General features: G+C 63.8%; 1 protein-coding gene and 1 long non-coding RNA gene across 2 annotated transcripts in view; one reads left to right on the forward strand and one right to left on the reverse strand.

Moving 5' to 3' along the window:
• The window catches only part of MYO15A (myosin XVA), a 50,719-nt gene extending 23,202 nt beyond the window's left edge, over positions 1-27,517 (reverse strand). The window contains exons 1-34 of the mRNA XM_082440697.1: positions 25,935-27,517; positions 23,351-25,790; positions 21,279-21,361; positions 20,657-20,720; positions 19,653-19,762; positions 19,244-19,318; positions 18,651-19,118; positions 15,256-15,483; positions 15,115-15,178; positions 14,140-14,253; positions 13,451-13,612; positions 12,506-12,619; positions 11,860-11,918; positions 11,651-11,774; positions 10,635-10,730; positions 10,143-10,274; positions 9,513-9,638; positions 8,765-8,842; positions 8,115-8,263; positions 7,952-7,997; positions 7,692-7,816; positions 6,762-6,879; positions 6,265-6,440; positions 5,676-5,760; positions 4,978-5,031; positions 4,798-4,879; positions 4,590-4,720; positions 3,887-3,982; positions 3,235-3,470; positions 1,714-1,895; positions 1,349-1,421; positions 964-1,152; positions 576-736; positions 374-468 (exon numbers count right to left, since the gene is read on the reverse strand). Coding sequence (XP_082296823.1) covers positions 374-468; positions 576-736; positions 964-1,152; positions 1,349-1,421; positions 1,714-1,895; positions 3,235-3,470; positions 3,887-3,982; positions 4,590-4,720; positions 4,798-4,879; positions 4,978-5,031; positions 5,676-5,760; positions 6,265-6,440; positions 6,762-6,879; positions 7,692-7,816; positions 7,952-7,997; positions 8,115-8,263; positions 8,765-8,842; positions 9,513-9,638; positions 10,143-10,274; positions 10,635-10,730; positions 11,651-11,774; positions 11,860-11,918; positions 12,506-12,619; positions 13,451-13,612; positions 14,140-14,253; positions 15,115-15,178; positions 15,256-15,483; positions 18,651-19,118; positions 19,244-19,318; positions 19,653-19,762; positions 20,657-20,720; positions 21,279-21,361; positions 23,351-25,790; positions 25,935-27,013 — 7,614 coding nt within the window. The 5' untranslated portion in view covers positions 27,014-27,517. The remainder of the gene's footprint in view (positions 1-373; positions 469-575; positions 737-963; positions 1,153-1,348; positions 1,422-1,713; positions 1,896-3,234; positions 3,471-3,886; positions 3,983-4,589; positions 4,721-4,797; positions 4,880-4,977; positions 5,032-5,675; positions 5,761-6,264; positions 6,441-6,761; positions 6,880-7,691; positions 7,817-7,951; positions 7,998-8,114; positions 8,264-8,764; positions 8,843-9,512; positions 9,639-10,142; positions 10,275-10,634; positions 10,731-11,650; positions 11,775-11,859; positions 11,919-12,505; positions 12,620-13,450; positions 13,613-14,139; positions 14,254-15,114; positions 15,179-15,255; positions 15,484-18,650; positions 19,119-19,243; positions 19,319-19,652; positions 19,763-20,656; positions 20,721-21,278; positions 21,362-23,350; positions 25,791-25,934) is intronic.
• LOC309650389 lies at positions 16,198-18,520 on the forward strand. The gene is made up of 3 exons (XR_014257547.1): positions 16,198-16,541; positions 16,999-17,308; positions 18,014-18,520. It is a non-coding gene; the product is annotated as an uncharacterized lncRNA (long non-coding RNA).
• Positions 27,518-27,842: the final 325 nt, after the last annotated feature.

Here is a 27,842-nt window from a genome sequence, read left to right on the forward strand (position 1 = left end):
GTGCCCAGCCTCTGCCCACACGGCACCCCGGTCAGGCCTCTGGCAACCTTGCGAGCCCCAACCCACCCCTTTCACAGGGGAGCAAGCTGAGGCTCAGAGGGGCTGTGCCCGGCTCAGGGCTTCACGTTATGCCTTGGAGGGGCTCGTGGGAGTTCCCAGACTGAGCAAGGGTGCCCGGGGGCCCGCTCCCAGTGTGCCCTGGACCCCCAGCTGTGGGTCCTTCCGAGCACCTCTAGCTGTAAGGACACCCTCATCCTTTGCCTGACCCCCAGCAGAGATCCAAGGGGACACGCCACCCCACGACCCTGGCTGTGAGAGGCTCCTGTGCGCATGCGCCGCGCCGTGGTCTGCAAATGCCCTGCTGCGTCCCTACCGCATCCCCGTAGGACAGCACGGGGTCGAAGAGGCTATCCAGGTAGCAGTCCAGTCCTTTGTGGGGCACAGCGGGCTCCCCACGGCCGTCCGAGGCTGGCGGGGTTGGGGGATACAAAAGTCAATTTCTTTTCTCCTGCTGACCACCACTCCTGGCTCCCAGGCTCCCTCCCCACCAGAGACAGCGGCCACTGCTGGTTGACCTTGGTGGGTCACTGTCCCTCTCTGTGCCTCAATCTCCCCATTTGTACCATCCTCATTGTGGCTGCAGTACCCATCGGAGTTGGCCATGACGGGCACGTGCCTCGGGGGCTGGGGCCTAGTGGGCACGTCCTCGTCCGAGTCCCAGCTGTTTCCAAAAACCCTGTGGGGACGGAGAACACAGAGCAGCTGACCCCCCGGAGACCCAGAGCCCTCCCAGAACCCCCGTTCTCTCCTGTGCCCCGGAACTGGCTGACTCTCTCCCTTTAAAGGCAGGGCCCTTTGGCGAGCCCCACCTCCGTGAGGACCTTGAAGCTTAAGTTCAGAACGCAGTCCCCCACCGCCAGCATCCGGGAGGGGGGGCCTTGTGCTAGGAGAGGCCATCTCTACCTGGGACCTCCCCTGCCAGCCGTGGGACCCTCTGCACCCACGATGAAGTAGGCTTTCTGTCGCGGGAACTCCCTGAGTAGCTCGAGGTCCGACACCAGGTCCAGCACGTAGTCGTGGCCGGCCAGCTCTGCCCACTGGACCCCCTTCTTCATAGCCACCGTCCAGCCCCGCCAGCCGTCGGCCAGCCCCCTGGAGACAGCACGCGAAGGGCTGGGAGTAAGGGACAGAGCCGAGAGGCACCGCCGGGGGAGACCCTGGGATGGGAGCCAGACACCACTCATGGCCGGAGTGGACCCTCCGGGGCTGGGGGCCTGGCCTCTCGCCCCTCCCTTCCTCCTTCCGAGGTGCACAGGGGCGCACTGGGTGGGGCGTTCCAGGAGCCCACCTGTGCCTCAGAATGTCTCCGGCCACCTCTTCCCCCGTACTCCAGGAGTGCACTGGGCAGGAGAGCTGGTCACCTGGGCGGCAGCAGGTGCAGGGCTCAGCCCGGAGCGTCTGCGGGCCAGTCCTGCCGCTTCCCGCTCTCGTCCTGGACCCTGAACTTGCATCTCACGGCCCTGGCTCCCCTCCCCCATTCCAGGTCCAGCCCCCGTGTGCCCACACGCTGACCTCTCTCCAGGGCTACATCCCACAGGCCCCTCCCCAGCGTCTCCTAACCCCAGGCTACTGGCGCCTGCTGACTCCAGCTGCCCCTCCATGGGGCGGGGGCGGGTCTGCGGGGAGCAGCACCGCGCAGGGAGGGCAGCTCACCGTTGAAGCAGCCCACGTCCAGCGCCATCCCGGCCTTCTCCTGGGTTGCTGTCCACTCGAGCTGGGTCGGAGGGAAGGTGCGGGCAGCGCCAGGGCCCTGCTGTTGGGCCTGGCCCATGGCCTGCATGAGGCGATGTTGACACACAGCCTGGAAGCCATTCCGCCCATAATCAGACACAAACCTGATGGGTAGGAGTTGGCGCGAGGATGAGGAGGGACCCGAGGCTAGCCAGGCGTGGGGGAAGACCCCGCGGCTAGTCAGAGGGCCCAGGCCAGCCCAGAGCTCTGAGAGTGGTCTACAGATGATCTCGGGCAGCCCGGAGTTCCTGGGCTAAGTGGAAAGCGTCCAGGCCAGAGGCCCAAGGACGGCCAAAAAGGTTCCAGGTTAGCCCACCTAAGCTTGTTGGGAGCAAAATGTCACTGCCAGGGTAGGGTCTGCAGGGGGTGTGGGCAAAGACCTGGCCTCTGGGGACTCCCTCCATTCCCCCACCAGGCCACCCCGGGCGGTCATCGGCCCTCTCTGAGCCTGCTTCCAAGTTCACAGAGACGGCCGTGAGGGATCAACCTGACCCAGGGCCAACCAGCCTGATCCCTGTCAGGGGCGGGCACTGCTCGTGCCGGGCTCCCTGCCCCCTCCCCACTGCTGGCAGCCTGGCCAGGAGCACCAGAGGAGCAGGCAGGCAGCGGCTACCAGAGGGAAGCTAGAGCCGTGCCCACGGGAAGCCCAGCAGGCAGGTAGTGGCCCTGCCCCTGGCACAGATTCCCAGGGCCGGCCAAGGGAGCTGCCCCTACTGCACGCGGCTCCAGGGAGCTCTGCACGCTCCGTGGTTCACAGCTACCCTGTGAGGTGGGTCCTGTTACCATCCCCAATTTCCAGGTAAGGAAAGAGGCTCAGAGACGGGCAGTGACTTGGCCCAGGTCACACAGCAAGTAAGTGTCAGAACTAGGATGTGTGCCCAGGGCCTGCTTGAGCTCTTCCCCTTGCAAATCATTCTTATCACCCAGCACGGTGACATCATCATCACCATCATCTTATCAAGACCAGGATGCTGACAAGGGCTACACTCACACAGCACTTACCGTGAACCCGTCTCTGTTCTAACCACTTCACACGTGTTTGCACATTTAATCCTCACACAGCCTACTATGTAGGTACTCTTATCAGCCCCGTTTTATAGGAGAGGAAAGAGGCTCAGAGAAATTAAGTAACTTGCCCAAGGTCACACAGGTCATACGCGGCTGAGCTGGGATTTGAACACAGACTGTCGGAGTCTACACTCTTAACCATACCGCTGCACCCCGCCCCCCACGATGTGAGAGGTCAGCGCCTCTCTTCCAAATTCCCCGCACCCTGGGCTGGCTACCTCCGAGTTCCAGAAGCCCTGTATCCCGTCTCACCCGACTCCTGCCCTCCGCAGTGAAGCCCCGGGCCAGCCCCCAAGCCTGAGCTTCCAAGGAGCGAGCCTCCCTCCTGGCCTAGCCTGACCTGGCGTCCGCCCCGGGCCACGCAGCTGCACTCACTTGAGCAGGTACTTGTCCAGGCGCGGGGAAGGCGCAAAGCCGCCAAGGCAGGCGGCCAGCAGGAGCCAGCCCCGCTCGGCGTTGTGGGCACTGGGGTTGCGCCACACCTGGTTGGCCAGCTGCGCCAGGATCTCATCCCGCAGCTCGGGCACCGCCAGCCCTTTCTGCACGATGTAGTTCCCGAAGACATGGTCCCGGGCTCCATGCAGCTGGGGGTCGCCCATGAAACGCAGGATCTGGCCACAAACAGACTCTCCTGGGCCTCTCGGGGGCCTGTTCCCGCCAGGTCCCCACCCCCACCCCACATCCCTCTCATGTCCTTCCCATGTCCCCCTACCCATATGAAAGTCCCCCATGTTAGTGTAATAGCCCTGGGCCAGGTGACCAAGCCTTTGGGAAAAATCAAGGTTCTCCTGCTCACGAACCTCCTATAGCCCCAGCCCGTCCCCGCACCCCCGGCCTCCAGGAGGCCCCTCACCTCCTGCACCATCCACGCCCAGAAGGTGCTTTCTAACATGCATATCCGACCACATCCCTCCCAGGCTCGTGGCTTGGGCTAGTAGAGGGTCCAGGAGGGCAGGGCGAGGGGCCTCGCCGTCTGGCCTCGGGGGCAGGGGCTACGAATTCGAAGGTGGTCTAGGCAGACCCGTACCAGCTTGAAGATGCCCACGGCCTCTGCATGATACTCCGCCGGCAGCCGTGTGAGGGGCGTCCTCAGGGGCAGTGTCAGCATCCCGAAGGCAGGTTCCTGGGGGCACAGGGCAGGCACGTGGGCACAGGGCGGGCACGTGGGCACAGAGCGGGCACCTAGGCACAGAGCGGGCACGTGGGCACAGGGCGGGCACGTGGGCACAGGGCAGGCACGTGGGCACAGAGCGGGCACGTGGGCACAGGGCTGGCACGTGGGCACAGAGCGGGCACGTGGGCACAGGGCGGGCACGTGGGCACGGGGCTGGGACTGACGGGCGCGTCTGGATCCACTGCTCTGGGCCAGGTCGGGGCACACCAGCCTGGGAAACACAGGTCCCCAGCGCGCAGGCGGGTAACCGGCTTGCAGAGGGGCAGACTTCAGCGTATCGGGGACAGAGCCCCCGTGAGGCCCCCTCAGAGGGCAGGAAATGAGGAGCAGGGGTGTGTGCTATGGATCCACCGCTCGTTATATTTCTGAAATGTTTCCAAACAGCCACTTCCCGAGCCCCCGAGGGCCCTCCACTGCTATCCAGGCCCCCTGGAGACCCCGGACTCCGCACGGCCCATCAACTGAAAGACTCATACCTGATCCCACAGGGCGTGGCCGGGAGCCAGCCCCAGGCTGAGGACAGTGCCAGTTCTAATGGTCCTCTGCCAGCCCTTACCTTGAAGTGGCACCGGACAAACTTGGCCATGGGGTAGTTGTTGATATCCAGGGGCAGCGTGACCCGGGGCTCAGCCTGAAGCCGGGGAGTCCGCACGGGGGCCACCCGGGGCACCTGGCCAGTCCTGAGGCCTGTGGACAGAGGAGGCCATGAGGGGCCTGGTCCCCTCGCGCACCCGCTCCCACCACACCGCCTGGCGCTGACGTACCCGCCACTGCTCGCAGGAGCCCAGCCAGCTCCACCGGGACCTCCAGGTGCCCCACAGCCACCACCTGCCGCTTGCTCAGCTCCTGGGGGGACAGCACAGGGTGAGGAAACAGGCCTGCTGCTCCCCCACCTGCCGGCCTCCCTTCCTGTCCCCTGCGGCCACCCGGACCCCTGCACCCACCTCCTGCCCCCGTAGCCGCGCCTCCGCCACCCAGAGCCTCCGCTCCGCCCTCGGCTGCAGGAGAGCAGATGGTCAGGGCGGGCAGCGGCGGGCAGAGGCGACGGCCCCAGGCCCACCTCACAGACGGGGGGCAGAGGCGCGGCCAGAGAAATGGGGTGTGGGAAAAGACAGCGAGAGAGACACAGGCAGAAGGCACAGAGTGACACTTTGGGGAAGGAGAGACGCACAGGATTTCTGGGAAGTAGCAGGGAGACGTGTGACGGGGCCCCTCCCGGGCGCCCACAGAGCCTCCAGTAAAGGTGCAGCTCCTCGGGGCTTTGGGGTCATGTCTGTCTGTCTGGCGGTGGGTTACACAACACCACACCGAGACCGGCACGAAGGCAAGAGCAACACCAGAGCCGGTGCTGTTCAGGTTGCCAAATTCTAATCGTGCCTGGTTACTGGGGCCCCTGCTGTGAGCCCTGCACTAGCCACACCCTTCCCATGCAGCCTCTCAGTCAACCCCCTGCACACCCCAAGGGTTGGGTGGGGAGATCGCAGCTACAGAGGGCCCAGCGGGGATTCGAACCCAAGCCCGCCCCGGCCAACAGTCTCCGCCTGGGGGCCAAGTGCTTCCTCCCCGTTCCTGCTGCCCCCCCCAGAGCCCGACGGGGCAGGCCTGGCTCCTGGGAGGAGGGCGAGGGGCAGGCCTGCAACACCTTGAGGTGACGTCGGTGGCTTGTGCACGTGTGCACCAGGGCCCGGAACTTCACCAGACGCCTCCTCATCTGCTGATACTGCTGCCTGGGGGTGGGGAGAAAAGGAGGGTCTGGGTAGGGGGGTTTGGGGGCAGGGGTCATGAGTGACCACGGGGCAGAGATGCCCACACTCGCCTTGCTTGGGTATCAGTGCCCACACTTCACTCCGGGGCCCTTTGCACAAAGGGAAACAATCTCGGAGAGGGGCAGTGACTTGGCCAAGGTCACACGACAACCTGAGTGGCAGGACCTGGATGAAACCATCTGGACCATGTACTTCCAATCAGGTTGTAGTCCCAGGGTATAGAACATGCTGGGGGGAAGCCCTCTTGGCTGGAGGGATTCCCACCCACCGGTCACAAGGACCAGGGTGTGGGAGGAAGGACATCCAAAAGCAGAGACACAGAGAGTCTGATCACCCTTCCTGCAGAGGCCCTACTCTCAGCTTGCATGCCTCCAGGAACAGGGAGCTCACTACCCAAGTTCAGGCTCGGCCTTTCCAGAGCCTAGCCGTTGGACTCCAGGGAGTCCTGCCCTCTCTGGGTCACACCTGGCCAGGTAGCCACGGGCCCGGCTCTGCAGCAAGATGATCTTGTGGCGCAGGGAGCGGAAGCGCCGCTGGATGAAGAAGCCGCGGAGGCAGCGCTGCAGCGTGAGGGCCGCCAGGTTCAGGACGTGCTCCCGCATGCCCTCCAGCAGCTGGTGCAGGTGCTCCTTCAGGAACAGCTGAGGGCAGGAGGCAAGGACTGAGGCAGGGGAAGGCCATGTGACTGCCTGGAGGCCCCTCCCTCTCCAGAAGTCCAGGGAGGCAGACAGACAAGGCAGCCCTGGAGTCGGGGGGAGGACGCGCTGGGTCTGGAGAGGCGGGGGAAGGCGGGATGGTGAACTAGGCGTGGGAACAGCCAGGCAGAGTCCGGAGGTAGGATCAGCAGCCATTTACCAGCTCAGCTGGATGGGCTCTGGGACAGCAGCCTGCAGCCCGAGTGTTTCTGAGCCCACAGGCTCCAGCCGTGGGGCACCCAGGGGCTGAGTGCCGGCGGGACTCACCTTGCTGATGCCGACGCGGTACATGTTTGGCGTGACCGTGCACAGGCGGCTCAGCACAGACACACACATGTCCCCACTGGCTGGTAGGTTGTGCTGGAGGGCCACTAGACAGCGGTACCTGCAGGGCCCAAACCCAGCGTGGGTCTATGGGACCCACCCGGTCACCTGCAAGACCTTGGGGTCACCACCCCCAACCCCCGTCTCCCGGAAGCCCGAGTCCCAGCAGTGCCTCTACTCATAGTGTCTTCTAACCAGAAAAAGGCTTTCTGTCCTCAAGACTCTGCTGAGGACTTCCCTGGTGGTGCAGTGGTTAAGAATCCGCCTGCCAATACAGGGGATATGGGTTCGATCCCTGGTCCGGGAAGATCCCACATGCCGCGGAGCAACTAAGCCCATGTGCCACAACTACTGAAGCCTGCATGCCTAGAGCCCATGCTCCGCACCACAATGAGAAGTCCGTGCTCTGCAACAAAGAGCAGCCCCGCTCGCCGTAACTAGAGAAAGCCTGTGCGCAGCAACGAAGACCCAACACAGCCAAAAATAAATAAATGAATAAAATAAAATAAAAGAGGCCTTAAAAGTAAGCTCAAAAATTATGAAAATTAAAAAAAAAAAATACTGAGCAACCCAAAAACTGTAATAAATTGTTTCAGTAGAATAAGGTGATTTACCGCCATCTGCTGGAAACTTGTCAAAATAACTATTAAAATTACTATTCTTTGGAATCAACACACACACGATAAAACTATGAAAAAATGCAAAAGAGTAAATACATCTTCCATATAACAGCTAACATGCGCTGGTCTTGTGTACTGCACAATCTGAGCAACTGTGCATGGCAAGCCCTATTCATCCTGGGTTGCGTATTCCTAGGGCCACGGTGGGCTGGGAAGGGGTCTGTGGAGCTCAGAACCGCCCTGACCGAGGTACCTGTCGATGAACACCTGGAAGGGCAGCCGCACCGGAAAGCCCTCCTTGCGGATCCGCACAGTCTCCAGCACCCCCGCATAGCGTAACTGGGCCATCACCACATCTGGCTCAAAGAGGCCTGGCTCCTGGGGGAAGGCCCAGATAGGGAGCCTGCACATTGGCCCAACAGATGGAGGGCCAGAGAGGCAAAGCCACTCACCCAAGGTAACACAGCGTGGGGAGAGGACTTGGCTCCCTCAGGGACCTCAGCCATCACATACCTTCTTGTGGTTGGGCTTCAGGCACCTGACGAACAAGGGGTTACACCTGGGCAGGGGCAGGAGGAGGGCAGTGTGAGGCCCCAGAGAAGGAGGGTGCTTACCCCTGAGGGTCACAGGGTGGGTCAGAGGTGAGGCTGGGTGCCCGCGCCCCTGCCACGCCCACCTCTCCATCTTTTCCACCAGATCCAGGAGCGACTGCTGGAACTTAGCGGCCACCGTGTGCGCCTTGTAGAGCCGGGTGACGGAGCTGCTCTTGCCCAGGCGCTGAGGGGCAGCCTGCGGGGCATGGCTGGAGAAGAGGTGTGCCACCACCTGGGCCAGTCAGCGGTCAAGGCGCGGGAGACAGGAGACAGGGATGGGGAGGGACCCAGAGGCAGAAACGAGGAGAGACAGACAGGGAAAGAACAAAAGGCGTCAGTCTCTGGGCCAGAGAGATCAGAAAAGTGACCCGCTGGACCCCTGTCCTCTCTGCGAGGCCGTGTCCTCCCGGCTGGCATACCTCTCAAGTGAAGGTGCTCCGCACCTTCCAAGGGGCCCGCCCGTGGCTGGGGAACACACAGGCACTGACTCCGTGCCTGGCCCCGAGGTGGCCTGTTACAGACCTGGCCGTGAACTCTGGCAATGACCTCAGGGGGAGGGTGCCCATTCGACAGAGGGGCAAGTGGAGGCCGAGAAGGTGTGGGGATGGAAGAACCGCTCAGGGAGGGACGGGGTGGGGTGAGCCAGAGGCAGGACCGGGCTGGGGGAGGGGCCTAACGGTGGGCTGGGTGCTCAGGCTGCGGGGGGCTGGGGTGGCGAGGCGAGGCCGCTCACCCGTGTCCGGCTCCGCACAAACAGGTCCAGCACGTCCTGGCGCACCTGGTCATGGTTCTTGTCCAGAAACTTGTGCACCTGGAAAGGGGGAGGGGCGGGCAGCTCCGGCTGGACCCCACCCCCACCCCACGCAGCCCCGGGGTGCGTCAGCCCGCCTGCTCCCCTCCTCCTCCCTCCTCCTAACGGTGGGTCAGGGGCTCACAGCCCCAGGTGACCCTGGCCCTGCCCCTCCAGGCCTTGGCCTCCCTGCCTATCCTAAGAGGGACGGGCCCCTCCCCCCGCTCTGGTCCCCTCCCCTCCTGCCCCACTAGCCTCTCCACTCCCAGGGCAGGGGCAGTAGCCACAGCATCACGTGACCAGTCCACGTCTTGGCCCCATCCTCAGTGAGAACACTGTCCTGTGCCCATTCTACGGATGAGGAAACCGAGGCCCAGTGGGGACAGAGGCTAAAAATCCTGGCCTGAGACATCTCCAGGGCAGGAATGAGCCGAGATGACAGTGGTGACAGTGACCGCTGATGCGGGCTCCTCCTCATCACACCCGCCCTGGCTCTGGACTTCTCGCACTCACCCCATGAGACGGGCACTATTATTATCCCCACTTTCCAGATAAGGAAACTGAGGCTCAGAGAGGTAAAGTGACTTGGCCAAGGTCACACAGCTGAGGATCAGCAGGGCCAAAACTGGAACAGGTGCCAGTGTCTCCAGCGGCGGGGAAGGGCACTGGAGGCCATGGTTCTGGGTCTCACCTGGTAGGTGACTTTGCCCGCGTAGTGCTTGATGGTGAACTCGGGCAGTGGCATCTTGGGTTTGGAGTAGAGTGGGTTGGCGCCGTGGTGGTAATGGCACTTCTGCAGAAATGTGTGGTCTGTGGCCTGGGGGTAGGCGGCAGTCAGCGGGTGGACAGGGCCCCGGCATCACATTCCTCGCCTAGTGGCAAATTCTCCAGCCCTGACTGGTCCCCAGTGAGCACCGGGGAGGAGGAACAAGTCCCCGTTTCCCCTGGCTGCCCAATGCTCGGGCTGGGGTGGCCTAAGTGGACCCTGAAGACGGGTGTGCTCCCAGCTGCCTCCCCTCCAGCTCAGCTGTCTCTGCACGCTCTAGTCCCACTGCCCAGAGCACCCATCCCACCCTTGTGTTTTCCAATCCGAATCTGAGGCCCAAGCACAAGGTCACCTCCTCCAGGAAGCCTTCTATGACTTCCCAGGCTGGTGCAGCCCCTCGTCCCAAGCCCCCATCCAGCCTCAGTCACCCCAGGTTTGAATGGCAGGTTGGGTGTCCTGAGCTCCCGACCCCACGCCAGAGCAGAGAGGAATGCAGGACACGAGGCTCAGAGACGTCCAGCGTCCTGAGCAGGCTCACACAGCGCGGCGGCTCACCTGGGGGAAGCAGCACTGGTCGTCGAGGATGCGCAGGATGCCGTAGGGCTTCAGCGAGATGAGGTTGATGCAGGGCTGATTGTCGGCGAAGGCGATCTCCCGCCAGTCGATCTGCTCGCGGATGTACTCCTCCTGCAGGCGGCGGGCCTCTGCCTCCTAGCCCTGGGTCCCTCCCAGCCCGTCCCGCAGGCGGACGCCACCCGGGGGCCTGGCCAGGGCACCTCTGCGTGTGCGCCTCCCAGCCCGGGGAGCTCACTCCCCAGCGGGGCAACACGAACCCCCTCCTCTGGGCCCTGCTCCTCCCCCGGCCTGGAACGGCCCTGCCAAGGGTGAGGAGGACCCCCCGGGGGCTCTCCTCTGCGCTCAGCACCCCGCGCCTGCCCCTCCATGACACAGGCCTTCGCATGTGCTGCTCCCAGCACAACCCATCTGCCTCCAAGGAGGCCCAGCGGCCAGCGGGGACGGGATGGAGAGCTGACGGAGGCCTCTCACCTGCTCCTCCTGGAAGACGATCTTGTTGAAGAGGTACTGGAGGCTCTCGTTTGCATAGTTGATGCACAGCTGCTCGAAGCTGTTGAAGCTCAGGTCCTGCCGGGCGTGTGGTGAGGCTGGGCCCGGCCCCTCCGTGGCTAGCAGCCTGTCTGTCCCGCCCAGGGCCTGCCCACCCCCCGGGCAGGCTCATCCCCGCCTTCCGCGGCTGCAGTTTCAGCAAACTGGAGCCCCGCCCACAGACCCCCTGCCCAGAACCCTCGGTGGCTCAGACTGCGCACAGGGGAGAACCTGACAGTCCCATGCAAGGTGGCACATGCAGTGGCTGAAGCCCCAGGCTCTGGAACCTTCTGCCTGCGTTCCAATCCTGGCTCTGCCACTTTCTAACCCCCCATGCCTGAGTTTCCCCACCTGTAAAATGGGGATAAGGACAGTGCCCACCTCACAGAGTGGTTGTTAAGGATTAAGTGAACTAATAAGCAAAGTGCTTAGAACATCAGCTGGCACACAACAGGTGCCACGGGAGCCTCAGCTGCCACTTCTGTTATTCTGATTTTGCCTATCTCTCTCCATGTCCCCCACCCTAACCGCCCAGATGACTTCCACCTCCCCAGACACCACGGCCCACACCTCTGAGCCTTCGCATAGGCTGTTCCCTCCACCTCAAATGCCGTGACTGGTTTTTAAGGAATTAGCTCAGGACGGCTCGTCCCCCTCCAGGAAACCTTACCTGATGCCTGCCCAGCTAGGGCTCTGCTCTAGGCTCCCCCAGCGCCAGGCTGCCTCTGTTACAGCTCTGACCACACGTGTTTGTCAGTGTCCATCCTCATCCCACCCAGTCCCTCCCGGAAGCGCCCCAAGGGCAGGGCCCAGGTCTGGTTCTTCCTGGGGTCCCTGGTGCCGCCCACAGGGCCTGGCGCCCGGAGGCCCCAGGGAGTGCTTGTGGGCGAGCAGAGGGAGATAATCATAGGGGAGGGCCCTGAACAGATGATTGTGCGAGAGCGCCCCCGGGGGCCCACCTCGAAGCCATAGATGTCCAGGATGGCGATGGACAGCGCGTCCTGCTGCGGGGACACCAGCGCGTTGACCCTGGCGATGAGCCAGCCAAACAGCAGCGCGTACAGGACCTTGGCGATGGCATCCCTGGAGCAGAGATGGTGTTTTGGTGGGGGGCAGGCACAGCGAGGGGGTGGGGAACCTGGGGCTCAGGCGGGAGGTGTGGCCTCACCTGGCATCCACGGCGCTCTCCACGGTCAGGGGGGTGAAGATCTTCTCTCGCATTGTCTCCTGCGGGGGATGTAGCCCCTGAGTGACAGCGGGTTGGCCACCACCTCCGGAAAGTCCCCAGAGGACTGGGGGTGGGGGGCGTGGGGAGGGGAGCCGGGGAGATGGTGTGACTTGTCTCAGGCACGAAGCCAGCCAGGGGCAGGACAGACACCCTCGTCCCCCCTTCTGCCTGGCTTGCTGGTGGGATGGGGGCTGCCGGTCTGAGGGGGAGACAGAGGCAGAAGCAGACACAACAGTGACATCAGCCTGGGGAGCGGGGAGGGCAGGGGTGGGGGAGATACTGGCCCAGCCAGGGGTCAGGGACGGCTCCCTGGAGCAGAGGGTACCTGTGTTGGGGCTTGAGGATCAGTAGGTGTGAAAAAGGGAACTGCATTCCAGGCAGAGGGAACAGCCTATGCAAAGGCCTGGAGACTGGTGCCAAATGCCTTTGGGGTCTGAGGTTACCCACCTCTGGCCAGACCCAGAAGATGGACAGGATGGGGAGGTGCGGGAGAGGGGCAGGGGGCCCACACAGGACAGGGCACAAAGCAGCTCCGTCCAGGGCTGGCAGGAGGCTTCGAGAGCATACCCCGCACCCAGGGACTCACGGTCACTTTGAAGGTGATGGCCTTCTGCAGGCCCTCGGGGGAGACCTGCAGCAGCTCGGCCACGGCCTGGATCTCCCGGGCGCTCACCACCGAGGCAACCTCCTGTGCGTCCGTCTGCAAAACACCCACAGGAGTGCATTTTGAGCTAAATAAGCTTTTTATATGAGTTCCTATAAAAAACAGAAACAAGCAAGAACAGCCAGGAAGATTCTAAAACGGAAGAGGAGTACAGGGGGCACTGGAGATAGTAAAACATAAAGTTAGAATAATTAACACACTATGGGGACAGACACACAGTTTGTAAACAGGTCAACGAAGCACAATAAAAAAGTCAGGAATTAGACACAAATGTACACAGGAATTTTCAGTACGGGATAAATAAGTATTTCTCAAGTTGGGAGACTGAGTCACTATCTAAACAAAATATCAAGATCCCTACCTTGTACCTTACTAGAATAAATTCCTGATGAACCAGAGATTTAAATGTTAAAAAAATAATCACAGAAACTATAAAAGGTCTTCAAACAATTATAGGCATAGGCTTTTATAATTTTAGAGAGATAGATCTCTAAAATGATAAAAAGTCTAAAATTTGTATAAGACTTGATAAATGAAATGCCTGAGAATAATTTTTTAAATCTGCATAGCAAAAAACCCCACCAAAAACCAAAACAGGAAAAAACCTGTAAACAACCAAAATATAAATGATAAACCAGAAAATATATTTGCAATTCACATTAGAGACAAAGAGCTGATTCCCTTAACGTATATAAAAAGCTCTCATACGTCGATTAGAAAAAGATAAACAACCCCAAAGCGGCGGGAAAAAGACCAGATGATCTGTGCTTCCGGCTGTGAGCTGGCGGTTTTTCAGCCAGTTCTTCAGCCTCCAGAAGACGCCCATGTCCCGAGGAAGCGGGCCGTGCGGCCGTGGTGTCCCCTCACCTCATACTTCTCAAAGTAGACGTTGCCCAAGTGCAGGATGGAGGCCAGGATGCGGAAGATGCTGTCCTGGTCCTCGGCGCTGAAGCCCAGCACCTCCATGGCGGCCAGCAGCCGGCGGAAGTCGTCCGCGTCGCTCTTCCCTGAGATCTCACAGTTCCCACCCTGGGCGAGGGCGGGGCAGGGGTCAGGGACCCTGGGTGGGGGCCAGGAGCCCTCAAGGTCCCTGCTCTGCCCCGGCCTGCAGTGTGGCCGGAGCTCCCAGTTCTCCTTCCCCTGCCGAGGGCTGGAGGCTCCGAGCGGGCACCGCACACCAGGCCCTGTGCTGAGGGCTTCGTGTACATTTCCTTCTAATCCTCACACACCCCTGCAAAGCGGGACTGTGCTGTCCCCATTTTACAGACGACGAAAGTGAGGCTCTGGAAGGAAGCGTAGTCGCTCCAGGCCGCTTAGTTCTATTCTAGGCTCCAGAAAAACAAAGAATCAGGTCGGCCTCCTCTACCCTGGCTTTGGACCCCAAAGACACCTGTCCCCCTTGCCACGATGAGACACCGCAAGTCCAAACTCACCCTCCCAAACCTCCATCACCTTCGCTGGCCATCAGGACGCCACAACTCGGCTCTCTCGGCCCACGCGGAGTGATGGGGGGAGGGGACCGGGCCAAGGGCCCTCAGACGCCCGCTGGCTCTCACCTGGTTCAGGTAGTAGTAGGTCTCGGCCTCCTGCAGGCTGAAGGCCTGCCGGAGCTGGGCGGGCAGCCCGGCCAGCAGCTCGTAGAAGATGTGGTAGTTCCTCTCGTTTTTGGCCTGTGGAGTGGGTTGGGGGCTGCAGAGAGGGGAGCCGCGGACCTAGGTGACCCCCGGACACACATACAAGCCCAGCTATGCCCACAGGTACAAGTGCACACACGGGCCTCAGGTGAGACCGGTGCCCCCGTGACTAGTGAGCCCCAGCCTGGCACTGGCGGGGCATTGGGGGGACCCTGGTGTGGTGGTGGGGAGGGGCTTTGGGCAGGATTTAACTCTGTTTGGAGAAATGAGAGAAAGGTGGCCCTTTTCGCATGTGTACCAGCTACACAAGCCTCTGCACACGTGTGTCCACGGACCAGACGTGTACTCGCAGGGCCAGCCAGGGTGGTGGGCACAGACTGTGGCCAGGCCTCGAGCCAGGCCCTTGGGACACAAAGGGGAACAAGGCAGACAGAAGCCCCTGGCCTCGTGGAGCCCACCTGCTGGCCGGGGAGACAGACCCTCAGCAGAGTACCGTGAGTGGCGAGAAGCGCTCTGCAGAGAAACAACGCAGCCGAGGGGGTGGGCAGTGGGGGGGGGGGGCTGCATTTCTTCACTGGGGCCGCTTCCCTGGGGCGTGACCTTCAGCGAAGACTTGGAGGAAGTGAGGGGTTTGGCCACGCAGCTGTCTGCGGGAAGAGTGCTCCGGGTAGAAGGAACAGGCGCTGCAAAGGCCTTGTGGCAGGATGGGGCCTGGTGTGCCTCAGGGACAAGGGATGGGGCGCGGGGGAGGGGAGGAGACGCGGCCACAGGCTCACACACACACACACACACACACACACACACACACACACACAGCCCGAGCGTCGCTCATCAGCTCAGCCAGGTGCCAGGCTCAGAGGGTCTGCACGCCCCACACCCGACTCCATCCTGACACACCTGAAACACGATCCTGGATTTCTCAAGCAGATACTGCGAGGTTATGGCACCAGAAATCACGCCCCTGGGGAGGGAGCACAGTCAGCTACGCCGGGCACCGTGCACGCAAGGCCACGGGGGGCTCCACCGCGGCCCACTCACCCTTCCAGAAAGATCTCCACAAACTTCCCGAAGCGGCTGGAGTTGTCATTCCTGACAGTTTTGGCGTTACCGAAGGACTCCAGGAGGGGTGTGGCCTCCAGGATCTGGGCGTCAGAGGAAGATCGGGCATTGCGGGGAGCCCACGGGGGCCTCCCCAGGTCCCCCACCGCCCACCCCATGCCGCCCGCCCCACACCGCACAAGCGCGCACACACGCACCCCCCAATACCTTTATCTTCAGGAGCCGCCAGCACAGAGGAGGAGGGCGGGACAAGAACAGAAGCGGGTCACCCGCGGGACCGACTGGCTCCCCACAGGACGCAGGGGGCCTCCGACCGCGGAGGGAGTGGCCGAGCCCTCCCGGCCCCAGCTGAGAGCAAACCCCGGAGCCTCAGGGCCCCAGGTGTCTGGGCTCGGAGACCGTGGCGTGGCCTCAGCTGGGGGGTCTGCTGGGCCTTCCTGCCAAAGGGCTCCGGGGATGCTCTTGCCCCCCTCCCCAGCCACCGCCGGCCGTGACCCACCCAGTCTCCTGGAAAGGCCTCCTCCCTGCCCCGCCTTGCTCCCTCCAGGGGTCCTACGCAACCCTCGGGAGGTCCCGTCCCCCCCGGCTCCCACCCCTCGGGCTCCAGGCCCTGCACGGCCCAGCCCCATCTCCTGTCCCCTCCCCACTCTGCCCAGCACTGCAGTCCCGACCGTGCCCACGCCAGCCTCTGGGCACGGGCGCTCTGGCCCCCTGCAGCCCTCAGCCCTTCGTACGTCCATGTCTCCTGCTAGAGCGTCAGCCCCACAGGCAGGACCCTGTGTGCACACGCCTGGTGCTCAGCACCCACACAGGACCCGGCAGCAGGAGGCTCTCAACAAACACCTGCTGGGGGGGGACCGCCCTGGCGGTCCAGTGGTTAGGGCTCCGCGCTTCCACTGCAGGGGGTGCGGGGGGTTCCATCCCTGGCTGGGGAACTAAGATCCCCACGTGCCGCACCATGCGGCCAAAACATACAAAAAAAAAAAAAAAATCTGCTAAATGGATGAAATGGGGGGATAGCTCTTAATGAGAGCAGACACGCCAGGGTGTTGTAGCTAATCACAGCACCCACTTATTAAGCACCTACTGCACGCCAGACCTTTTGCCCTATTTACAGCATCGTTAACAATCCTACGAGGTAGGTGCTAATATCGCCCTTGCTTACAGATCAGGAAACTGAGACTGGGAGAGGTGAGGCAGCGTGCTCGGGACTCCAGGGTCGGAAAGAGCAAGGGCCCAACCCACCACAGCCCACGCTCAGCGACGTAAGCAGTGCTTTCTCTGGCTGCATCCTTTCCTCAGGATAAACTCTTAGGGGAGAAGTACGGGGCCCGGTGTCCGCAGAAATGATACACATTACCTTGGGGACGGTGCCAGTTCCCTCCACCTGCTCACCCACAGTGTCGCTCAGTCCCGGAAATACCGTGCCCACCGTACAGGGGAGTGGACTGAGGCCCAGAGAGGCACGGGGGCCGGCCTGGGGGTGCTTAGGGAGTCAGGGTGCGTCTGGGCTTTGGCCTGTACCGTCCCTTGTGGGCACCTGGGGGTGGGTTCTCTCCTCTAGTGCCCAGCACAGGGCAGGGCACACGGCCGGGGTGGGAACACCTGACCCCGTGGGGCCGTCCAGCCCAACCCGCGGGTGCGCCGGTGCCTGTGGCCCGGGCTGAGCAGCACCCAGCCACCCCGAGCCCCTACCCCAGGGAACCCTTGTCTCGTTCCCAGCCCAGAGGTGGAGCCTGTAGCCCAGACCTCGGCTGATCAAGGCACGCCTGGGTCCAGTGAGGACGCGTAGCCAAAACCAGTCCAACAAGAGGGAGCCCTGAGACCTCCTGGCCCGGTGGGCAGTGTGGGCCGTGGTGCTGTGGCACCATCATGCTGACCACAGGAGACAGATGAGGATAATGTCCAAACGTGCGGGAGGGCGGGGCCGAGACAAGGGACGTCGTTTAAGACCCTGGGCCCAGCCTTGCCTGAAACTGACCCTAGACCCAGACCGTCCGATTGCAGGAGCGGGCCCAACGGCGGCCAGGAGGTGAGTGCACGGTCACCCCAGCCAGCAGGCACCTCTTCACAGCTCCTCTGTGCCCGGCCCGACCCCTCAGGCCCAGCCACGTCCTGCGCCTCCGCCGTCCTCCCCGACCCCTGCCGAGACAGCTCCCCGCCGTGAACCTCAGACCCCAGCCCCTCCACCCCGGCACCCTGGGACACTGGGCAAGTCACTGCCCTCCCAGGCCTCAGTTTCCCAGCTCCCAGGGCTGCCGCGAGGCTCCGGTGCCGACAGAGCCAAAGGCTCCGCGCACACAGGAGGCGCCTGACGCACACGGCTGCCTGTCTACGCAGCCAGTCCTCCCGGGAGTCTACCCTTAGAGGCCTGACCCCTGGCCTGGAGCAAAGGGATGATCTGGTTGGCCTCCAGGAGACCCAGGCTGGGATGGGAGGGGCTGGCAGGCCAAGGTCGGTATCAGAAGTGGCCTGCCAGGAAGTGACCTCTCCTGACCACAAAGCCTGGGCTGACCCCCTCCTCACCGAGGGCCCAGCAGCCCCTGCCCAGTGCCCCCAGATCACCTGCAGAGGTCGCCACCAGCTGGGACACTGTGGCCACTGCAAACCTCTGGAGGAGTGGGCCGGAGTCTGAGCGTCAGGTTGTGGAGTCTGAGCTGGCGGGCCTCGGCCTCTGCCCCGCCTCCCCTGAGCTCCAGGCTCCTGGCACATCTACCGTCTCCCACCACCTGTGCAGGGACGCCCGGCAGACCCTCAAGGGCACCTGCGTCTTCTCTCCATATCCTGCCCCTCAGCTGTTGGCTGCTCCTGTGACTCAGGCCGAACACCTGGGGCCAGCCTGGACATCCCCTCTTACAGCCCCGTCTGGTCCCTCACCAAGTCCTGGAACCGCACCCAGGCCAGCTGTGCTCACCAACCCCGCTGTCACCTCTCTGGTTCGAGCCACCATCCTCCCTCGCCTGGGCCACATGCTGCCCCTCTGCCGACCCAGCACACCACACCTGCTGGACCCCCAGGGCCTTCGCACCTGCTCTTCCCCAGATGTCTGCAGGCCCCACTGCCTTGCCTTCTCAGCGGGACCTGCCCTGACCCCCGTGCCTGAAATTGCAGTCCCCAACACGCCCCATCCTCCTCTCTACGCTTCCCTACAACTTAACCCTTTCACATACACAGAATTTACCTGTCCGTTATTTTCCTTCCTGCTTCCTACAGTAGAACAAAATTCTCACAAGATGGGAACATTTATCAGACTCTTGTTGCTGCTGCCTGCTCCCCAGAGCCTAGCCTGGGCCTGGCACACAGCAGGTCCTCGGGAAACCGTTACAGAGGTTCTGACGTTCTTGGGTTCACAGAACTCAGCTCTCTAAGCAAACCTCCAATGCTGCAGACCCCAGCCAGGCCTTCTCAGTGCCCCAGCCTCTCCTGACCCTACACTGGCCATCGCACACATTCGGGCCTGTCCTGCCTCTTTCACGACCATGAATGTGAGGCCAGGCGGGAGGAGTGGACGACGCCCCCTGCCCATGTGGCCTCTGCTGGGGCCACCCCAGGGGGCTGGAACGCAGAGCTGCAGGGGAAGGCAAGCAGGAGAGAACTCCCGGGAGGGGAGGCAGCAAGAGCCCCAAGTCCTACGAGGCCTCTCTGTGCAGCCCTGGGCTCGGCCACCCATCCTCCAAGTGGGGCCACAGAGTCTTGTGTCTCGAGGAGCACAAGGGGCGCTGGGCTGAGGGCCCTGGGGGGACAGACGCACCTGCCGTGTGACGCCCCGTTTCTGGTTCATGGCCGCCAGGTAGCGCAGAATCAGCTTTGTGGCCTCAGTTTTTCCAGAGCCGCTCTCTCCGCTGACCGGGCAGAGGGGCAGAGTGAGCTGCAGCCTGTTCACGGCCTCTTCGGGGCTCCCCTGACCCCACCGTGACGCAGGAAGACACGGGCAGGCAGGCCGGCCCCCGGCCCCTCCGCTGCTCACCTGATGATTATGCACTGGTTCTGTTTGGCATCGAGCATTTTGGCGAAGGCGAGATTTGCAATTGCAAAGAGGTGCCTGGAGAGACAGACCACAGGCGTTCCGGGCCAGGCCCTGCCGATGCTCCCAAACCTCCCAGGGGACGGGCAGGGGGACATCTCTGCCTAGCCAAGCAGCCAATCCTGCTGTACCCTACCCTTGGGGAATGCGCCCCGAAAGGCTCCCCACCCAGGTCTGAGCCACAGTGGCCTCCAGCCCACCGGGGTCTGTGGCCAGACTCAGGGAGAGGCTGCTGGGCTCCCCACCGCCATCCACCACCCACAGCTGAGGGGCAACCAGGGACTCGCCAAGCTCAGACAGGAACCCAGGAGACCCCGGGGAGGTCCCCTCCCCCGGCCCTGGAGACACTCACGGGGAATTCTCGGCCAGCGCCCGCCCGCTGTACTGCTGCACCTGCTCCAGCCCGTAGATTCCAAACATCCGGTACGGGTTCACCGACACCAGGATGCTGCCGATGTACGTCTGCCAGGCAGACGGTGGCCTCAGGGCCCGTCTGTGTCCCTCCCTCCCCCACTCCTGGGAGCCGGGGTCCCTGTTTCATGGGGACAGACGTCTGGCTGCCTGGCCCTGGTGTCTGCACCCTGGGCCCCCGGACAGCTTGATGGGTCGTGTGCTCTGGTGGTGGAGTGTCAGGCACTGAACCAGGCTGAGGCTGGGAGGAGGGTGGAGCACGCAAAGCCCCAGAGCCACGATCCCACAAGGGTGCCTGCTTCCTTCATTCACAGTCCGGGCCCGCCCCCTGACCGTCCCCCCGGGCCCCAGGGGTATGGCTCCCAGGACTCTGGAAGTTTTACCCATCGGGCCCCTGCTGGGAGTCACACACTTCTGGGTTCCCTGTCTCCAGGCCTCTAAGACTCTACGTTTTAGGACTTTGGATTTTAGCGCTCCCAGCTCTTGAATGCTATGTTCAAATAGTAGAAACTCCAGGGTTCAAACCAGATGCCACGGGCTTCCCTGGTGGCGAAGTGGTTGAGAATCTGCCTGCTAATGCAGGGAACACGGGTTCAAGCCCTGGTCTGGGAAGATCCCACATGCCGCGGGGCAACTAGGCCCGTGAACCACAACGACTGAGCCTGTGCGTCTGGAGCCTGTGCTCCGCAACAAGAGAGACCACGATAGTGAAAGGCCCGCGACCGCGATGAAGAGTGGCCCCCGCTTGCAGCAACTAGAGAAAGCCCTCGCACAGAAACGAAGACCCAACACAGCCAAAATTAAATAAATAAATTAATTAATCAACCAGATGCCAGAAGTCTGGGGCGAGCAGGAGAAATCCATGCTTCCCACTGCAGCCCCAGGAGGCAGGGAGGCAGCTGCCCTCAGACCCAAGCCCAGGGAGGGGTCAGCCCCAGGCCTTACGTAGATGAGGTTCCGTTCAAATCTGGTCTTGAGGTTGGCCAGCACAGTGGTCTCCTGGAGGTCTCTGCGAGGAGATGGAGAGGGGCAGTCAGGGCCCACCTTCCCCTCAGGGTAGGGCCTTGGTCAGAAAAGCCTGCGTTCAAGTCCTGTCTCTGACACCAACCAACTGTGAGGCTTTGAGCAAGTTACTTAACCTCTCTGTGCCTCAGTTTTTCTATCCGTCTAATGGGTATGATAATCACTGTTCCCACCTCGCTGGGGTGGGGGATGCTCTCAGGTAGCAGACGTGAAGGCTGTCACTGTGATTGGATAACGACACTGACCAGCACGGCCCTCACATCTGAGGCACCTCCAATGTGCCAGCACCCTCACACCAACAGCCACCCCACTGCATCCTGTGGGCGACAAACTGAGGCAGAGAGGCTGAGTATTTGCCCAGGTCCCAGCTGGTAAGCGCCGGGGCTGGGGTCTGGACCCAGCCCATCTGAATTACTGGGCCTTTGTGACACTGCCTGAGCCTCGCTTAGCCGGGGAGGAAACAGGCTCTGAAAATGTTCCAGGAGGTGAGGGGCACCCAGGTGGGAGGCGGTGACCACTCACTGACCCTGCCACCCCCACTCACTCCAGCTGCGTCATGTCCTCCACGCCGTCCTCCCGCTGCTGCTCGCGGAACCGTGTGGACGGCAGGTTGCGGATGGAGTGCATCTGGGGGAGACAGCCTGTGGTCAGCCAGCCGGAGAGTGCCCACGCGTGGACCCCTGGCTTGGACATGGCCAGGACCCACTGCCGTGTGGAGGAGGGAGCCCTGAGGCCGGGCCGGCCGGGTCCTGTGGGCTGTCTGCCTCGGAACGCAACGCTTAACTCCCAGGGACACGGCCAGTCTCGGCGCTGCCCGTCTTCCCGAGGGCCCTGCCAGAGACTAAGCACACACACGCGGGCACTGCTCCCTCTGCCTGGCCAGAAGGCCTCCCACCTCACGTTCTCCCAGGTTGACACCCTCCTCCAGGGCGAACCCCAGGTCTGCCTGTGTGACAACTAGGAGAACATCCGCATCTGGTGCCTGGGGCCTCCGGAAGGACCAGGACTTCCGCGTTCGGTGCCGCACCCCGTGGCCCCGTGCAGGGCAAACGCAGACCCACACGCACAGACCCACAGGCAACGGCGCCTGCAGGCCAGGCGCTCCCACGCCCACCCGTGGTCTCGCACGGGGCTTGTGGACGTGCACGCTGGCCTGCCGTGCCTGCCTGGAGGCACACACACGTGCAGGCACGTGCTCTCAACGTCCCTTGGACAGGTTCTCATGTGACAGGTGTCCCCGCACCTGGGGGTCTCGAGACAAAAGTCCCGATGCCCCCTGTGGGCTGCAGGCCCACCACTGTGCCCTGGTAGTGTGTACACTTGACCCCGCAGATACCACGTCTGCCCGGGCCGTGGCGCACGCACTCACATGCTCTCCTCGTTGGGCTGTGGAGCGCCCGAGCACACGTCCCAGGCCCGCACGTGACCCGTGTGACTGCGAGCACGCTTGTGAGCCCGCCTGTCCTGCCTCTCGGATCCAGCCTGCACCCCTCCCTGAGCGGAGAGGAAAGGGGACACCGGGAGGCAGCCCGCGTGCTAAGTAGGGCACAGCAGGTATCACCCCAGAGGCCCTGGCCTCCCGCCCACCCACCTGCCCACGTGCGCCAGTGGCCGCAAACCCTGAATAATTCAGCCACTCACGTATTCCAGGGTGAGGAGGGCCCACGCATCCTTGCCCCTCACCCCCGGGCGCTTCGCGCCCCGCTCCTTCAACGCTGCGGCCCACACGGCACGGGGCACCCGCCGTTGGGGCCAGGGCCCCCCCAGCAGCCAGGCTGCCCCGGTCGCCATTGATGGGCCTGCTGGCTGCCCGCTCCACGGGGCACCGTCTGCAGAGGCTGAGAAACGCCCGCCACCCCTGCGTGCCCCGCCCACCCCAGGCGTCCCGGGGGAGGCTCCAGTGACCACCCCCCTCCGCTGTGGGCCACCCGGCACCGGGCTCGTGTTCCGCCGCGAGCATGGCAGCCAGGCACGGGCTTGGCACCCCTCAGAAAGGCTGCCTGCCCCACACCCTACGGGGCCCAGACAGACTCCTGGCTCAGCCGTGATCCACTGTGTGACCTTCTGGGTCTTAGCTTCCCCACTGTGCAGTAAAGAAGCTGGAAGGTTGGTTCCTGAGCCCTCACCTTTGGACAGTCCAGAGCCCTGCAGCCCGGGGGACTGCCCTTAGGCAGGAGCCCCAAAGAGACAGAAGACCCAGTTTGGGGGAGGGTCAGCAGCAGGCACGAGGAACAGCATGAACGTGATCGTGGGGGTGAGACAGGATGGGTAGGCAGGGTCTGCAGTTTCGTACTCAGCCAAGATCCCTGCGGGGGGCTCAGGGTGGACGTGCCATCCAGATCGGATGAGGACAGGACGGCTTGGAGCCCAGGCTGGGACAAGATCGCTTCCTCCAAGTGCCTGGGAGCAGTTTCTGGCATCTCTGTCCTCTGCCTGCCTGTGCCGGGCATCCCCTTGTTCAATCCCCCAGAAGCTCTGGGAGGCTGTTCTCCCCAAGCTACAGATGGGAAGACTGAGGCCCAAGCAGGCAGCAGTTCGCCAAGGTCCCAATACTGTCTCCTGCCCTGTTTCCCAGGATGGAACCACAAGCCCTCCCTCTAACCTGTACCCCCATACCTTGTTCCACCAGCCTTTGGGGCCAACCTTTTCCCCAGAGCCCCCGTGGGGCAGGCAGGCAGCTCCAGGGCCCAGGCGGCAGGACGGGGGGCGAGCGTGTACTCGTGTGCAGGGTTGGTGGGCCTCCGCCGGCAGCCAGAGGCGGGACCAGAGCAGACTCCAGGCTCTCAGCCTGGGCCTGGGCTCTGGCTCCTGGATGGGAGGCTGCAGGGTAGCAGAACGAGCTCGCTGAAAAGAGCTCAGGTTTTGCACACGAGGCATGACCACAGCAAAACGCCCAGGGCTTGCCTGGAGCCATTCACCCGCCTTGGGCAGGGGTCCTGGGGCCCCAGAGGGCGCCAAGGGCGCTGGGGCCCTGGGCAGTGTCCCCCAGCGGCGCCATGGTGGCCACGTGGCCCTCATCTGCTCAGAGGTGGCCAGCGGGTAGGAGAAGCTGAGCCTCAGTGCTTTCCGCTCTGAGAGGAAATCCTTAGCGGGTGTCAGGGTCGGGCGTTCAGGCTCTGCTGGTGGCTGGGGGTCCTCCGGGCAGGCCTCTTCTTCAGGCTTCTTGAGGCTCGGGTTGGCCGATTTGGTCAGCTGTCCAAGCCCTGGGTCGTGGTGTCTACCCAGGAAGATACCGGTTGAGTCAGAGGCTGGATCTTCAGGCTGGGGAGCAGGGGATAGCCCTGGGCCCATGTGCTGGAGGAAGGGGTTTGGGGGTGCAGGGGGTGGCCTGGAGAAGCCACGGAAGCTGCCTGGGCCTCCCGGCCAGGGCGAGGGTGGCCGGTGGGTGTCAGGCACGTCCACGTCCCAGCTGGGGGCCAGCGGGGGCACTGTCCAGGGCGTCTCCGAGTCCTCGGGCTCGCGCTGGCTCTCGCGGTGCTCAGGAACAGGGGCAGCGGCAGCAGCAGCCACCCGCCAAGACCCAGGGCCGGGTGGCAGGGGGAAGGGCTGGCGCGGCCGGGGCTTCACAGCCCTGGTGGGAGGCTCGCTGAGGCTGCGCCACGTGCGCGGGAGGCGCAAGGGCAGGTTGAGCGAGCGGTTTCGCGGGCTGGGGCCCAGCAGAGGGGGTGGCGAGGGCGGCCGCGGGGAGCCCAGCATGGGCGACCGGGGTGCGCCCGGGCGCCCCGAGGCTCGGCGTGGGGACGGGGGCTCCCGCAGCGAGCGGGGACGGCAGGGCGGCGGCGAGAAGGGCGGCCGGAAGGAGCCGCGGCGGACAGAGGGCTGGGGGGACAAGGGCCCCAGGGGCGAGCGGGGCCCCAGGGGTGAGCGGTACCCCAGGCGGGGCGGGCTCCTCAGCGAGGGCCGGGGCGAGGGCCCGGGGAAGCCGAAGGCCGCGCCCCGCCGGCGGGAGCCCCTGAAGGAGAGCCAAGGTCCGGGGAAGGCCAGAGGGTCAGGGGGCCCCTCGGGGCTCACGGGCGGGGGCTCGGCCAAGGCCCACCAGCTGGCCTGGGGTGCGAGGGGCACATGAGCCGGGGCGGCCCAGGGCGGCGGGTGCCGGCGGAGCGAGCCGTAGGGCGAGGCCGTTGGGGGCAGGCCCGGGGTCAGGCCGGCGCGGCCGGGGCCGGGGGCGGGGCCGGGGGCGCGCGGCGGGGTCGGCGGACGGCGGGAGTTGTTGTTGTTGCGCACGCGCGCCTGCGCCCTCCGCAGCACGATGGGCGTGCCGGGCCGGTCGGGGTCCATGCCGGCCAGCTTGTAGCCGAAGCGCTTGTAGGCCGCCTCCCTGACCGCCGGGCCTCGCGCCCGGGCCTTCTGGCTGCCCCTCAGCCGTGGGATGGGCTCCTTTTCCGACAGGGTCTTTTTGAGGAACCGCGCCAGCGAAGTGGCCGGGCGCGGCGCTGGGCGTCTGAAGTCCGAGCTGAAGCCCAGGCCCCGGTGGGCGCCGAAGGCCGAGAGAGCGCGCTGGAGGCGGCGCTGCCGCGGCGTGAGGAAGCCCCAGAAGGGGTGGCCGTAGGGCACCGGGGGCAGCGGCGGCATCTCATCCTCTTCTTCGTCTTCGTCTGTATCTCCCAAGGGCAGAGGGATGTCCAGGGAGGGCGGCAGGGGCACGTCCAACTTCTCCTTCCCAAACAGCTTCACTTGGGGCCGCGGGAAGAGGCGGAACCTGCGGATGAGGGACAACTTGGACCTGGCGGGCTTGTCCATGCCCTGCTGCTCGAAGAAGGCGGCGCTGGGCAGGCGGAAGGAGGTGCCCTGCCGCTCACCGCCCGCCTCCTCGGTCTCCTCCAGCTCCGCGATGTCATCCATGGGGTGGGCGTACGGGTTGTGAGGCGACAGGATGGGCGGCGGCACCCACGGGTATGCGAAGGCCGACTGCTCCGGCAGAAGATAGGGCCCCTCGGGGGGGTAGATGGCCTGGTCCCCGCCACCATAGATGCCTTCGGCGTAGGGGACTCCGTGGGAGGCACCGTAAGGGACGCTGTAGGGCGGCGCGTAGGGATCCAGGTAGGGCGGCGCGTAGGTGTCCAGGTAGGGCGGCGCATAGGCGTCCAGGTAGGGCGGCGCATAGGCGTCCAGGTAGGGCGCCCCGTAGGTATCCGGGTAGGGCGCCCCGTAGGTATCCGAGTGGGGCGCCGAGTAGGTATCCGGGTAGGGCCCGGCATACGGGAGGTCGTAGGGCGGGTAGGGCGGGTAAAGCGCGTCGGAAGGGGCGTAGGGGTCCTGGTAGTAGCCGTGCGGTTGCGCCTCGCCGGCGTATGCGTCGTAGTAGCCGTAGGGAGACGCGAACCCCGACGGGGGCGCGTAGGGGGGCTCGTAGTCGTCGTAGCCATAACGGTAGCCGTAGTCGGAGTAGAAGGAGCCCCCGTAGTAGTCTGGGCCGTAGTAGTCGTAGGGGTTCTCGGGCGGGTATCCGTGCGGGTAGTCATAGGGCGGCCAGGCTGGGCCGTGGAGGCCGTAGGCGCCCCGGTAGGGCTCCTCCTCGTACTGGTACAGCGACTGCCGGTCGTAGTAGTCATCACCCTCGCGGTGGTAATCGTAGTACTCGCCCAGGTCCTGGAAGCCCTCCAGCCCGTACAGCGACCTGCGGGAGCCCGAGTGCCGGAACGGGGCCTCGTCCTCGAAGGGCAGGAAGCCCACGGGCTCGCCCGACGCGTAGATGCTGTGGGCGCGCGGGAACCTGCGCAGGCGACCCCCGGGCTGCAGGATCTCGGCGCCCGACGGGAAGGGCAGCTTGCGCGAGCCCATGCGGGAGCCGGAGCGGTCCAGCCAGGCGTCCAGCGTGGCCTGCGCGCTGCCCGACTCCTCGGCCTTCTTGATGAGGAATTTCTTGGTGAGCCAGTTGATGGCCGTGGACGCCTTGCTGAGCGACTGGGCACGCGGGCGCAGGCGGCCGTAGCCGCGCCGGCCAGGGAAGCGGATCACCATGAAGGACGGCTTCTTGCCCTTCATGGCGCGCTTCTTCTTGCCCACGCGCATCTGCGTCATGAGCTTCGACGTGGACTTGAGCACCGTGCGCGCCTTCTTCTTGCGTTTGGTCTTCTGGGGTCCGGTGTGGAGGCCCCAGAAGAATGCCGACGCGCTCCGGAACTGCCCCTTCTTGGAGATCTTGGGTGTGCGGTCTCGGAAGCCCATGAACAGCCGCGAAGTCCCCTTCAGGCTCCGCTTGGGCTTCTCCGGCTCCGGCGCCTTCTTCCCCTTCTTCCCTTTCTTGGCTTTCTTCTCATCCTCTTCTTCCTTCGCCATGGTGGCCACCTGCTCCCTGCCAGGCCGGCCGGTGTCACAAGCTCAGGGCCTTGGGGACACAGGGACCTGCTGAGTCTCCTGCCTGCAGCTGGACACACAGCCTCCTCAGGCTCAGAGCAGCTGGGACTGGCCCGGTGGCCGGGGGAGGGACAGCCAAGCTCCTTCTGGCTGGGACCAGGCTTTCAGGAGGGCAGATCCATAATTCATATCCTCCTAGAGGCCCCGCCTAGAATTTCACCCGCGAGCCTGGTGGAAAGCACCTGGGTGTTGTTTATGGGAAGCAGGGGAGGCCTGGCAGGCCCATGCTGGGGAGACTAAGTTGGCCTTAGACTCTCCATGAGGACAACCGTGCCTCAACCCCAGTCAAGCCCTCCCTGAGCCTCCACCGGCTCACCCACCGAAGTGAGTGCTCGGGTCACTGGGCCCCAGAGAGGGGAAGCCACCTGCCCTAAACCACCCAGCACATCTGTCCTGGGCCACAAGTGGAGCCGCATCTCCTGAGCCAGGGTGGGACGTTCAAAGCCCACCAAGTCACCTTGGAGGGGAGGGAACCTGGGACCCTCCAGGTCCTGGGCAAGGGAGGAGGGGTAGTGGGCATGGCAGGTGCCTAGGGCTGCAGTCAGTGTAACCAGAGCTGGCCGGCCCTTGGGAGCGTGAATAATTTATCGGGGAGAACCAGGCTGCTGGCTCAGAAGGCAGGGCAAGAAGGGGGCTTCTCGGTTCCGGCAGGGCCGGGTAAGGCCATGTGCCTGGCGGGGGCAAGGGGTGCAGAGGAGCAGAAGCTCTGATCCCCAGCTCCGCCGCCGCCGGGCTGTGGGCTCAGGAACGC

This window comes from Balaenoptera physalus, assembly GCF_965194825.1.
Source record: "Balaenoptera physalus genome assembly, chromosome: 20".
Classification (NCBI taxonomy): domain Eukaryota; kingdom Metazoa; phylum Chordata; class Mammalia; order Artiodactyla; family Balaenopteridae; genus Balaenoptera; species Balaenoptera physalus.